Source organism: Amphibalanus amphitrite, unplaced genomic scaffold (assembly GCF_019059575.1).
Source record: "Amphibalanus amphitrite isolate SeventyFive unplaced genomic scaffold, NRLGWU_Aamphi_draft 000923F_arrow, whole genome shotgun sequence".
Classification (NCBI taxonomy): Eukaryota; Metazoa; Arthropoda; class Thecostraca; order Balanomorpha; family Balanidae; genus Amphibalanus; species Amphibalanus amphitrite.
Genome location: NW_024882417.1, coordinates 198,977 through 213,046, shown reverse-complemented (window position 1 = coordinate 213,046; position 14,070 = coordinate 198,977). Strand labels below are relative to the sequence as shown.

At 46.3% G+C, this 14,070-nt stretch overlaps 1 protein-coding gene across 4 annotated transcripts in view; it reads right to left on the bottom strand.

The window, feature by feature from the left end:
• LOC122368104 (ankyrin repeat and SAM domain-containing protein 1A-like) overlaps positions 1 to 7,310 on the bottom strand; it is a 74,043-nt gene extending 66,733 nt beyond the window's left edge. For 3 of the 4 annotated variants that reach the window (XM_043341748.1, XM_043341749.1, XM_043341752.1), the window contains exons 1-3: positions 6,943 to 7,308; positions 5,843 to 5,923; positions 2,718 to 2,874 (exon numbers count right to left, since the gene is read on the bottom strand). In XM_043341748.1, the coding sequence (XP_043197683.1) occupies positions 2,718 to 2,874; positions 5,843 to 5,923; positions 6,943 to 7,046 (342 nt within the window). In that variant the 5' untranslated portion in view covers positions 7,047 to 7,308. Of the gene's footprint in view, positions 1 to 2,717; positions 2,875 to 5,842; positions 5,924 to 6,942 lie in introns of all 4 variants that reach the window. The other variant, XM_043341750.1, reaches the window with a different exon arrangement.
• Positions 7,311 to 14,070: the final 6,760 nt, after the last annotated feature.

The following is a 14,070-nucleotide window of genomic DNA, read 5'->3' as shown; positions in this document are numbered from 1 at the left end:
CTGGCCATGACAGAGTGCCTAACCGGTCACGAGGGGCTGGCGCCGCCACTGCCTTTGCGTCAGAATAGAGCATGGCTTTCAGGTTGGAATAGGACCAGACGCTGGCCAGACGGTAGGCAATGAATAAAATACCCTGATAGATGGGAGAGCGTTTTAAATTCGTAAATGTCTTACATCTACGTGACACGGGTCAGACAGAGACCTCCAGTTGCAATGACACGCCGGAGGCGTGTACGACCACTTCCGTTAAAGTTGGAAGTTCACGAGTCACGGCCACCCACGGATGAGCACGAACCTGCACCACACACTGGTGGGCTCTAAGGCCTCTCTAGCAATGTCCCACGCAGCGCGGCGTCTGCAGTCCTGGCTTATACGCCAGTCCCGTCACCCCATCCGTCTGCCGCCCACTCATTCCAGCAGTGTGCGACGGCGGCGCGTTGGGCTGGCGGCCACCGAGAGGTCATTACCAACCGGCTGATGGATGGCGACCGCCCCCCGACGGCGGTCGACCGCGGCCAGCGCTGCAGGTAGACGGACGCTGTCCTCCGAAAGCAATGAGGATACAGCCCGGCAACATAGAAATATAGGACAGGGGCTCTGTCCTCCAGATGGAGAGGGGAGACGCCGTGCGGACATGGTAATCCATAACACAGATGGAGGAAGACGGTCACTTTCTCTCAGAAATAGGACGGAAATACAGCATTTATAATTAAAAAATGATCGTACAACCAATCCAGCGCGAGTACTTTCCTAAGAAAACTTCCAGTCACCCCAAAAGGAACGCGTATACTCGTAGTGAAGCCAGGATTAACAGGTAACGACGGCAATGAGAAGCCCGCAGAAATGATAATGATTTCAGGCACCGGCACAGCTTCATAGTACTCTCAGCTTTCGTCGCCTCTTTCTAGCAGTTGGTTACAAATTGTAATTGCCTGAGGCACTGGTATCCGGTAGGTCATGTCGCGTGACCCTCACGGCTCGAAAAGGTCACGAGGTCGTCACTGAGGCCCTGTCTGTGCCCCGAGCCCCGAGAGATGAGCTCCGACGACCCCAACAGGCACCATCGGGTCCGTCCTTTGTTCCGCTCGGTGTTTGATCACGTTAGGGCTATTTGGGGTGTGTTGTTTGTAGGAGGATATTGGCTGTCTCTCGTTTATTTGTTGATCGAATGTTGTTTTCATGTAGGTCGCAGTCAGCACTACCACTAACATGCCAATTTGGGTGATCGTCGATCGAGACAAATTATATGCCAGCAGAAAAAAGTACTGCTGAGGGAAGCGCAAATTGAGCCAATACAAAAGTCATGCAGCTATAACTGGGAAGATCTACGGATCCAGTTTCGTCTCCGTTTGTCTAGCCTGACCAGACGCAGAAACCCCTAGTTTGTACACGATCCTCAGCCCCCCCCCCTAATTTATCACACCAAATTGCCCACACGGCGCCACTTAACCATGTTTCCGCGCATCCATAAACAAAAACATCCTACGGCCTATACTGGGGGCTACCTGCCCACCACAACACGACATCTCCCCATTAGCATGTCCCCGTCATGGGTGATGCTGATCACGCTGCCACCGAGCCGACACCGCTTGGTTCCATTGGCAGACCACAGCAGGCACACAGTCGGACCAATGGTACTGCTTGACACGGACGGGGAGACGGTAGAGCACCCGTGACAGGCGACCCAGCGCAGTCTAACGAGCGGCCTGGCGCCTGGCTCTGAATGGATAACGGTAGATTATGAGTGGTTTATGTTGTAATTTGAGTTAGTGAAATCAGTGGGGACCGCTTTCAGTGACTTTGTTTATAGCATACACGGTGTCTGAGAACTATCCGGCAGTTGATCATAAGGCTTTCCGGCTGAGAGTTAAATATTTATACACCATTCACGTGCGTGCTGTTCAAACTTCCGCATGTTTTACTGGAATAAGAAAAGCTGGAGGTAAGTCGGCCTTCAATGTTATTACTCACTGGTCTGGAGTATTTCATCCTTGCTGAGGATGGACCATGACGAATCATCTTGATAAAAAAATGCAGCAATGCCACTCAATCATGATTCATAATCGCAAGTAACAACCAAGTATATAAATTGTGTCCATTCTGAAGTTCAACTATCACCAAATTTGAGTCCCCGCCCTAATTTGTTTGCTCTCCTGCTCATAACGCACGGCGCGCAAGGAGCTAGCCGCACTGACAACCCATGAACAGTTTTTGCGCGCATACAGTCGTGCTAGCCCATCGGCCGACCCGACAGGTTAGGCGGCCCGTCAAACAGATGTGATACAGATCCTCCGCCGCGTGGGGTGAAAGTCCAGCTGCCTTATCAGGTCACTGGCACCCTCTTTCCCTGTCGAGGGTTGATATCGCTCCGAACTTCGGGACGATGAAGGTCAGTGTGCGTGATCACACAATCTCATATGATGTATCTGGTCTTGCAACAGCTGTTAGGCTGCATCACAACGGTAGACGGCCTGTTACAAAGAATGCTCCTTAGACCCTGGCACATTTCTAGCACATACACAGCGTGACACACACCAAACAAAACAAAGTGCACGACTATGCATAACCCTTTCACAAGAGTTCCTCATCTCACCCACTCAAACACAAAATCTCCCTCCAGTAATCCCCTAGCACACCTTCAGTAATCGTCACAGCACCTAGCACACCATCAGTAACTCCTTTGTCCCTCCCCTCCCCCCCTCCCCGGTCGTACTCACCACACAATCAACGTTGGCAATGCCGGGTCCGTGGGTGATGAGAGTTCGAACCACCTCAACGCTACCCGTCCAAGCAGCCAGATGGAGTGGCGTGGAGCCGCGGTGGTCGGCCAGGTTCACAGAGGCCTCGTGGGACATGAGCAGTGCCACCACGTCCCTGTGAGAGTGGCGGGGAGGGGGAGGGTCAGTCAGGGTCAGTCGGTGTGTGAACGAGGGTCAATGGCGGGTCAACAGGAGTCAACAGGGGTCGTTTGGAGGTCACATGAGTCATTGGTGGTCGGCAAGGGTCAATGTGGGTGAAAAGGGGTCAGTGTGAGTAAAAAGGGGATCCGGTCGTCGCCAGTCTAGGTGAAGGAGGGTCAACAGAGATTCAACAGGGGTCAGATCAGATGGGGTCAACGAGGATCAGCTGAGGTCAGTCAGGCATCGGCAGGGGCCAGAATGGCAAGGAGAAGGTGGGGGTCAGCCGTCAGCACGATTCAGCCATGGTCGGGGACTCGGGAAGACTATCAGAAATTTCTGGCCAACGGGGTGAGCAAATGACGAGACCCTGAACCAACAGTCGCTCTCCGCATCTAACCGCCAAAATTCGGCGCTATTCGGTCACCAGTCTGTTCTCTGTTGTTATTCCTCCTCTCCTTTCCTCCCATCGTCAGGCTCTCGCGCTACCCTCTGTTGGTCCGGAACAGGTCATTTCCTCGCCGGCTCCCATCCGCCGGGTCCCTCCCATCCCCCGACCCAGCCTGGACGGATGCTCTGTGTACTCTGCCTGCGCGCGTGTTGGTTTTGACGAATGGCGGACCGGGTGCTGCCTGGTGCGTGTCGCCACCCGGCACGAGCCGCCACCAAGCGGCACAGACATCACCAGGCGACACAGACAGACATCACCAGGCGACACAGACAGTCGTCACCAGCCGGAACTAGGTGGCGCGTCAGACAGCACCAGTCTAGCAGCCGTCGATAGCGACTATCAGCCGTCACCGACATGAGCCAGACGCCACAATCAGCCAGCAATGGTCAGCAGCGACTAATGATGGAGAGCGGTCACCACGACTCATCAACGGCGAGCAAAGTCGTCGGCGGCAGGCGCCAACAGCGACCGGATGTGACGCAGCAGCAATCGGATGTGACGAAGGATCATAAGTCTGTCGCATATCACCAGGCTTTATCAGACGACAGTAACACATCGGTAGCTGTGTTACTAGAGTTAATCGATTGGTTGGATCGTTTGTATCTGAAGAATTGTTGTTTTACTTTCATCGGGAGTGGTGAGCATTTCGGTTTTAGCCGCATATAATGACATTCAAAAGCATTCAATGGCATTATGTTTAGATGAACGATGAGGATCCTGTTTCTCACAAAACGTCACACTTGACACGGGCCTCCTGCCCATCTGTCTTGGCGTACCGGTTCCATCTCCCCGCTCCGACCTCCCCACGAGTGCCACGCGTGGAGACGCTTCCGCCGGGGCACGTGCTGAGATGAGTCAAACGGGTCTCCGGGTACAGCGCCGGATGGCTGCTGCGTCCGGTAAAAACTCCGTTCGAGACGAAGTCCCGGTCTGACCGACACGTCACAGGCATATCTATCCTTCCAATGACCCGGACCGCCTTACAAAGAGATCAATGCTCCCAGACTTGAAACCAAGCCGAGATCTGGACATGTGCCAACAACCTCATCAGCCTCCATTGATGCATTCATACAGCACCCATCCTAACTGTGATAAATCGACCGCCGGCCGCCGCGGACAGTCGTAAGTCAGACACCGACCGTGTCCGAGCATAGCGACCCACACACGCCTCCCGCGGCCCGTCTCATTGCCTTCCGCCCAGTAAGGAGGCATGAATAAGGCCCGTTCACACCCCCGCACGCGGCGGGAGCCAGACGCTCCGACATTATCTGTGGATCACGGGTCGGACCACACCCGTGTTTGGGCATCACTGTGTTACGGTGTGAGCCGATACGCATTCTGAACGGGCGGTGAATTATTCATATACTGAGAGAGAAGTGAGCGGCCGTCGAAATCCGACATGTGGAAGGACTTAGGAAGGGACGGAATGGGGAGGGGGCGTGGCGAGGTCTCCGAGACAGTGTGGATGAATGAAATGTCGCCTGTGATGTTGATTTTAAGGCCTCCAAGGGTAGTACAATCAACGGTGAGTCATCGCAAATCGACGCGATTTCGTGTGGCCTCTCCTATCTTTACCAGATAGCGGTACTAACAAATGCAACCGGGATGCAATGGTAGTAGGTATCGTTAAGACATTGAAAACATACGATGCTTGACTGAAAAGTTATGATCTTCGATCCGGGGCTCGATTTGTCTGTTACAAAAAATATCGAACTTCGCTCGATAGGTCCAATAACAAGTTGACGGATACGTTACTTCGTCGATCTCTGGGTTCAACAGGCCCGTTAGGTACTGATTCAGCTACCTACGCAATTCAATAGGCCCGTTACGGGTTCAGTCTCGGGGTTTAATGTGCCCATTACAGGTTCAGCATCGGGGTTCAATCGGCCCACTACGGGTTCAGCCTTGAAGCTCATAAGGTCCTTTGCGGGTTCATTGGCAGGGTTCAAGAGAGTCACCCATTACGGGTTCCGTCTCGTTGCTCGTTGAGCCCGGAACAGTCTCTCTGGGCCGACCGCCCCACCCCGTGTCGTCTTTGAGTGATGGAGCGACCATCACCCACAATCGTCAACACGATACCGCGGTCGGTAAGCCACTGACGTCACCGGCACCGAGCAGTCACACCCTTCAAACGGCTGTTTGATAGCGGTCAGCGGTCCTCCGATCGGGCCGCGTCCGCACAGTTAGGCCGGCCGACCCCACCCAGCGTCCAGAGCTCGGTGTCGAACTGCTCAGAATATGGAATAGAAATATCGAAACAATATCGAAATGATCGGAATAGGACGTAAGTCACGACACATAGCTACGTACGGATGATGTCACGACTCGTGACGAATATAGCAAAGCCGTAGTTTTCAGGGGATATTCGTAGTTGTGACCGATCCCACTGAGTAGTGAGCACCCAGGTGTCCATGAAGCATTTTACTGCGATAGTAGGACGTCAGTCCGGCCTCGGACATGACATGAAGCCGGGACAAGTCCCCAGGGGCCTTACCTGTGGCCGTTGAGCGCCGCATGATGCAGCGCTGTGTATCCGCTGGGATCCTGTATGTTCGGCCCCGGTCCGCGGCGCAAACTGTCAACGAAAAACAGCTGATTAGAGCACTGCATGCATGTGACTGATTTAGGTGAGCACTGAAGCCATATAAAGTCTTTTAGTCATCCCAGCAATGAAACATACCATGGTGAACCAGATGCTCAATAACAATGTTTGACTTTTAACAGAATGGTACCTATGGAGGCTTTGCAAGAAAAGGACTTATGGGAGGTGTTTGTAAATGCATTCTAAAAGTAAAAAGGCTTGCATGGAAATAACTATACCTTGGTCAAGCTGGGTTTATGATTCAAATGCCTAGTCTCTATCTTCCTTACACATAGGCGGCGGAACGGGGAGGGCACCGGGGCACCGTGCCCCCTTTGATTTTGGCATTGTAACATTAGCCCTATGGGCGTTGCATGGAAAGAATGGGAACAAAAGTCGACAGTGCCCCCCGTTAATTGAAGGTGTTCCGCCGCTACTGTCCTTACAAATGATAGAGAGATAAGGTAGACATGCCTTTACCAGCTGTGAAGCATCACAGGTCACAGGAAGTAGGAATAAGCTATGGTAGGTGCATAGGTATCATTTCAACCCATGATACATGGAAGGTCAAACAGAGATATACTCATAGGTGTGCTGGTTTTTACTGGCTTCTGTTGCCTGAACAAAGGGGTAATGGCCACAGACACAAGGTGATGACTGATGACTATCATTTACCATTTCACCCAAAAATTATTTGAACTTCCATCAGAAACTGATAAAACAATATGAATGAAAATCCACATGAAGTAGGTACAGGTACCTACTTACTTAATTCATACTTCATAGCTAATAGCTATGACTTACAAATCAGAATATATCCTTTGTAACAATTTGTCAAAATTCTCAAACTAAACTTAAATTAGTAAAACCTCTATTAAAATTTCTGAAAAGCAGAGCTCATGTGTTCAGCTTTTCATGTCAATATAACAGTTAACACATATTCATATGACTTAGATGTAACATGTAATGTAAGGCCACTAGGCACATTCCGAGCCTTAAATGCACTAGCTCACCTTGCTAAGGGACCAGACCGCTTAGTCCTCTGCAGAAGAATCTTTTCAACGGCTGCATAATGTCCATTCCTGGCTGCATCCAGCAGCTCTTGGTCTTTTCCCATTGTGGCAAGTTTCTCAGCTTGACATTTGAATCTGAATATTGTCTTGTGCCACTCAGATGACAGATCAAGATAAAATGATCATGCTGATGCCGCTTCTTCGTGAAACTAGGCGCACTTGAAAACAAACGCACAGTACATCATAAGGAAACGGATGAATTCTGTAATTAACGATCAATTGCAAGTATCGTAATGTCAGTCAACACACCCCAATATCGCACGCCCACCTTGCGCGCCCACCCTCCTCAGATCACCACAATCAACTGAATAGATTTTGTTTATCGATCAGTGGTCTTAGTGCTGCCACCTATCCACAACAGGTTTTGTCCGATTTTTTGCTCGCAAAAAGAAAATTCAAAGGATTCTGAACGGTTATAAAATCAGTTTAAAAAATCTAATTAATACTTTTAAACAAAATACCTGACTTCAATAATGATACTTGATTAAATTTGCTCAAAAGCAATCTATTGTGTATTTCTGGGAGCTTCAAACTCAGCAGGTGATTGGCTACCACTTGAGGTCACGTGGGTTCGGTATAAAGTGTACCGATGCGATGCGATGCGATGCGATGGTTTTCGGAGGTTTAGCCTTTGTATCGGCACCTCCTTGATTTCTTAATCTTTAACTTTTACTTTGATCGATGGGTTGCATTGTTATGGTTGGTTTGTGTGGCTAGGATTCTCACTAGGGGACAGGATTGGGTGTTGGGAGGATGAAGGTCAACTAGGATGGAGAACTTTGTTTTATTTCCAGCAGTCTTCTTTTCTTCCACAGCTTAAGCAATACTTCTTTCTTTTCTTCGATATCTTCCTCCTCAAACAGAAATATCCCTAAAATATCCTTTGCATAGGGTTTCTGAAGATGCATTGATTCTTTTCTTTCTTCTTCGTAGGCTGGGCAATTCAATATAAAGTGGGCGAGGTCTTCATTTTCTGCATTGCACATCATACATCTTGTGTCCTCTTTCTTGTATCTCTTGCGCTCATTTAGAGGAAGACAGTTAGCTCTTGCCTGGAAAAATATTGTTGATGCTTGCTGGTTGTCAATAAACGTTACTTCCTTCATCTCCTTTTTCCAGACAATATACAGGGACAGAGTAGTTTTAGTTAACAATTCCTCCTTCCATTTCTTTCCATCCCATTTTTGCATGTGTGTTTTAAGGTCTTGTTTGCTTATCTGGTACAAATCCTTTACTTTGAGTCCGACTTCCTTAATAATGGAATAGGTTACCTTTATCCATTTGTTCTTGCCCTCGTCCATCATTTCTGTTAACACCTCTTTGAGTAGTTGATTTTTTCCTTGCAATATGCTTCTCATGTACTGAAGTCTTCCAGTTTTAATCCTTGTTGTCATCAGAGATGCTCCAATTTCTCCTCTCAATGCAGCATTTGGTGCATATTTTGGAGCCCCCAAGATCTGTCTGTAGACACCATTTTCGATTACTTGCAGCTTCTTGGTCTCTTCCTCTGTGACTGTCATGACACTGGAGCCGTACAGTATTGATGGCAGTGCTAGGGATTTCCAGTAGGTCTTACCAATCAGCAGTCTGTTGCATGATTTTGAAATTACTGAATAGGTCATGTTTGCCATTCTTTGTGCCTTTTCAATCATGATTCTTTTCTGCCCTCTGAACACATCCCTTGTATTTGTTACTTTCAGACCTAAGTATTTTATGTTTTCTTTTACTTCAATATCTTCTATGCTTCTGTGCTGTTCTTTCAGATTAAATGTGATAATGTTGCTCTTATTCTTGTTTATGTTTAGTCCACACTCCTTGCTAATTGCTGTCAGTCTTCTGATGCTAGTCTCTGTTTCTTCAATAGAATGGTTCAGTAGGAGCCCGTCGTCAGCAAAGAATAGGATTGGCAGCGTAAATTTGCAGCTTCTGAACCCTGCTTCTGTTGCCTCCATTACTTTTGTGATGATATAAGTCATGAGCTTGAAGAAGGCAGTTGATCCTGTACACCCTTGCCGTATACCACTTGTTACTAAAATCTCTAACTTAATGTTCTCATTTAGTTCAATCCAGGTTCTGTCTCCTTGGTATGTGGCTGCCACAGCATCAATCATTTTGGGGTGAATCTTGTATTTCATGAGCACCTCTACCATCCTAGCTCTATCGATGGAATCAAACGCCTTGCTGTAATCAATTGAAGTAACAATCAGAGGTGCCTTCATTTTAAAGCTTTCTTCCACACAGTACTGTAATAGGAAAAGGTTGTCCTCTATCCTTCCTCCTCTCGTAAACCCTGCTTGTGTCTCTAACTTTTGCTCTGCGCTTTCTAGATGATCTTCTAGTCGCTGTTTTAGAATTGACATGTAGATCTTATATGACACATTCGTTAAAGCAATTGGTCTCAAGTCTTTGGCAGTTGGCTTAGACGTCTTTGGTATCATTTTCGTCCTTGATATCTTCCATTCTGATGGCGTGTCACTTCTCTCGAGGACTTCTTGGTAGCAGCCTGTCAGTATCTTCAAGCATTTGTCATTTTTTATCAAAGCTTTGTATAGTTCTGGCTTGAGTTCATCTGGTCCTGCCGCTGACTTGTTCTTAAGCCTGCCTATACATTTGGTGACTTCTTCCTCAGTTATTTGTATATCTTCCATCTTCTTCATCCTCTTCCTACTGTTCATGGCCATATCCATATGTTCTCTCAGTGTGATTGGGAAACTATATCCTTTTATTTGTATCTGGTCCTGTTTCTCTTTCTCCAGATCTGCAGTATAGGTTAGCTTCGCCCTATCGTTCCACACTTCTTCTAACTTGTTTTCATGTCTTTGATAGATTTTCTTCCAGACACTTGCTAAGTTTTCCTTTTCTTCTTCTCCTTGCAGCATTTGTCCAGCTTCTGTGAATAGGCGAACTGGACTGTTATCCTTTTGCTTTCCTTTAAGTTTGTTGATATTCTCCCAAAGTGCCTTGCTTTTGTAGCTACTATAACGTATTTCGTCAGTCACTTTCTTTTCATGCTTTGCTATTTCTTCCTTGATGAGTAGCTTTGTCAGTCGTTTCTGCTCATAATATTTTTCATATAATCTGCTCTTTTCTTCTTCTGACTTTGCATTTCTCCTGAGTCTGTTGAAGGCTTTCCTTTGCTTGATTTGTTTCCGTATTTCTTCGGTCATCCATGGTTTTTCTTTGATTTTTTCATTCTTTCTGTCAGTTTTTCTTCTGTACCTTCTTGTAAGCAATTTCTCTGCCACATCCTTCATTATCACATTGAGATCTTCCATTAGGCATATGTTATCAGCTTCTATTCTCTGTAGTACCTCTTGCACGAAGCCCAACAATGATTCTTGGTCTGTCTTAAAGAAGTATTCATCTTTCCATTTAGCTTTATTGAGACTCAGTGACTTTTCATCTTTGAAAAACACTGTGATCATGTTGTGATCTGATAGATCTAGTAGTTCTTGACTTTCATCAATTTTCATCTTAAGGATAGACTGATGCATCTTACTGTTGACCAGCACATAGTCAATAACACTTCTGTATTCTTTACTTCCCCATGTATACAAGCCTTCACATATGTCATCACCATTCAGTAAAATCATATTGTTTTTGTTTATCACATCAATGACAAATTTTCCGTTCCTATTCTCTTTTTGGCTTCCTAGGAACCCTACATGTCCATTAAAATCCCCCAACAACATTGTTGCCATGTCTGGACTTTCTTCTAGCTTCTCTTCAAGCTCTTGTTTGATTTTCTCATTTCGTGTTTTGTCTTCTGGTTTTGTTTCAACTGACATGTAAACAAGTATTATCCTAACCTGTTTGTTCAATATACTTCCCCTCACTTCCAAAACATCTTCGTTCTCTGAAGGGGCTTTACTTAAAGTGACACCACTGTTTTGTTTATACAAAAACATGAGCCCTCCTCCTTTCTTGTCCTTTTGTTTTCTCATGCTCTCTATCTTGATCAAGTTCTTGTCAATCTCAAGTTTATCATATCTCTGGTGGGTCTCAGTAATACATAAGATGTCACAACTGTAGGCTAACAATTCTTCTAGTTCTGCCAGCTTTTGCTTTGTTAATCCTTGTATGTTAATGAGATTCAATTTGTAAACCTTTCTACTTTCTTGGTTGTCGGTCTTCGACCCCTTGTTTGTTGTTTGTTTCCTGTACCTTCCATCCTTGCTTTCTTTCTTTCTTACTGTGTTACTTTGTTTCCCTTCCTTTCGACAACCCTCCCCCGAGAAATGACATGGGTTTCTCGCCCTTTCTTGAGCCACTCCTCTCTCAGTCTTCTCTGCTTCTCCCTTTCTTCGGGAGGTAGGTCCCTTGTAATGTAGGTATTTTCTAATGTCCATCAAGTTAGCGTCGTATTCGTATTCGTTTTCAGCGTCGAGTTCAAAACATCGCCAAACTATGCCGAACGATAGATCTTGACACGCTAATTCCAAAAATATCACTCATTTTTTCCTAGGTCAAATATTTTGACCTCTAGGGGCAAAAAACCACTCTGGCTATAAACAACAATAAGGTACTTCTTTATTTACCGTCCGATCGGGCTGAAACTTACACAAAACATGTGCCGCCACACAAGGATGCGACACAATCAACAAAATCGCCGATCAAGGTCAAAGGTCAAGGTCATATTTGCGAAAAACCGTTATTTTTCGACGGGGTACCAAATAAAAACTTTATTTACCGTCCGATCGGGCTGAAACTTACACAAAACATGTGCCGCCACACAAGGATGCGTCACAATCAACAAAATCGCCGATCGAGGTCAAAGGTCAAGGTCATATTTGCGAAAAACCGTTATTTTTCGACGGGGTACCAAATAAAAACTTTATTTACCGTCCGATCGGGCTGAAACTTACACAAAACATGTGCTGCCACACAAGGATGCGTCACAATCAACAAAATCGCCAATCGAGGTCAAAGGTCAAGGTCATATTTGCGAAAAACCGTTATTTTTCGACGGGGTACCAAATAAAAACTTTATTTACCGTCCGATCGGGCTGAAACTTACACAAAACATGTGCCGCCACACAAGGATGCGTCACAATCAACAAAATCGCCGATCGAGGTCAAAGGTCAAGGTCATATTTGCGAAAAACCGTTATTTTTCGACGGGGTACCAAATAAAAACTTTATTTACCGTCCGATCGGGCTGAAACTTACACAAAACATGTGTCGCCATACAAGGATGCGTCACAATCAACAAAATCGCCGATCGAGGTCAAAGGTCAAGGTCATATTTGCGAAAAACCGTTATTTTTCGACGGGGTACCAAATAAAAACTTTATTTACCGTCCGATCGGGCTGAAACTTACACAAAACATGTGCCGCCACACAAGGATGCGTCACAATCAACAAAATCGCCGATCGAGGTCAAAGATCAAGGTCATATTTGCGAAAAACCGTTATTTTTCGACGGGGTACCAAATAAAAACGTTATTTACCGTCCGATCGGGCTGAAACTTACACAAAACATGTGCCGCCACACAAGGATGCGTCACAATCAACAAAATCGCCGATCGAGGTCAAAGGTCAAGGTCATATTTGCGAAAAACCGTTATTTTTCGACGGGGTACCAAATAAAAACTTTATCTACCGTCCGATCGGGCTGAAACTTACACAAAACATGTGCCGCCACACAAGGATGCGTCACAAGCAACAAAATCGCCGATCGAGGTCAAAGGTCAAGGTCATATTTGCGAAAAACCGTTATTTTTCGACGGGGTACCAAATAAAAACTTTATTTACCGTCCGATCGGGCTGAAACTTACACAAAACATGTGCCGCCATACAAGGATGCGTCACAATTAACAAAATCGCCGATCGAGGTCAAAGGTCAAGGTCATATTTGCGAAAAACCGTTATTTTTCGACGGGGTACCAAATAAAAACTTTATTTACCGTCCGATCGGGCTGAAACTTACACAAAACATGTGCCGCCACACAAGGATGCGTCACAATCAATAAAATCGCCGATCGAGGTCAAAGGTCAAGGTCATATTTGCGAAAAACCGTTATTTTCGACGGGGTACCAAATAAAAACTTTATTTACTGTCCGATCGGGCTGAAACTTACACAAAACATGTGCCGCCACACAAGGATGCGTCACAATCAACAAAATCGCCGATCGAGGTCAAAGGTCAAGGTCATATTTGCGAAAAACCGTTATTTTTCGACGGGGTACCAAATAAAAACTTTATTTACCGTTCGATCGGGCTGAAACTTACACAAAACATGTGCCGCCACACAAGGATGCGTCACAATCAACAAAATCGCCGATCGAGGTGACGCATCCTTGTGTGGCGGCACATGTTTGGTGTAAGTTTCAGCCCGATCGGACGGTAAATAAAGTTTTTATTTGGTACCCTGTCGAAAAATAACGGTTTTTCGCAAATATGACCTTGACCTTTGACCTCGATCGGCGATTTTGTTGATTGTGACGCATCCTTGTGTGGCGGCACATGTTTTGTGTAAGTTTCAGCCCGATCGGACGGTAAATAAAGTTTTTATTTGGTACCCCGTCGAAAAATAACGGTTTTTCGCAAATATGACCTTGACCTTTGACCTCGATCGGCGATTTTGTTGATTGTGACGCATCCTTGTGTGGCGGCACATGTTTTGTGTAAGTTTCAGCCCGATCGGACGGTAAATAAAGTTTTTATTTGGTACCCCGTCGAAAAATAACGGTTTTTCGCAAATATGACCTTGACCTTTGACCTCGATCGGCGATTTTGTTGATTGTGACGCATCCTTGTGTGGCGGCACATGTTTTGTGTAAGTTTCAGCCCGATCGGACGGTAAATAAAGTTTTTATTTGGTACCCCGTCGAAAAATAACGGTTTTTCGCAAATATGACCTTGACCTTTGACCTCGATCGGCGATTTTGTTGATTGTGACGCATCCTTGTGTGGCGGCACATGTTTTGTGTAAGTTTCAGCCCGATCGGACGGTAAATAAAGTTTTATTTGGTACCCCGTCGAAAAATAACGGTTTTTCGCAAATATGACCTTGACCTTTGACCTCGATCGGCGATTTTGTTGATTGTGACGCATCCTTGTGTGGC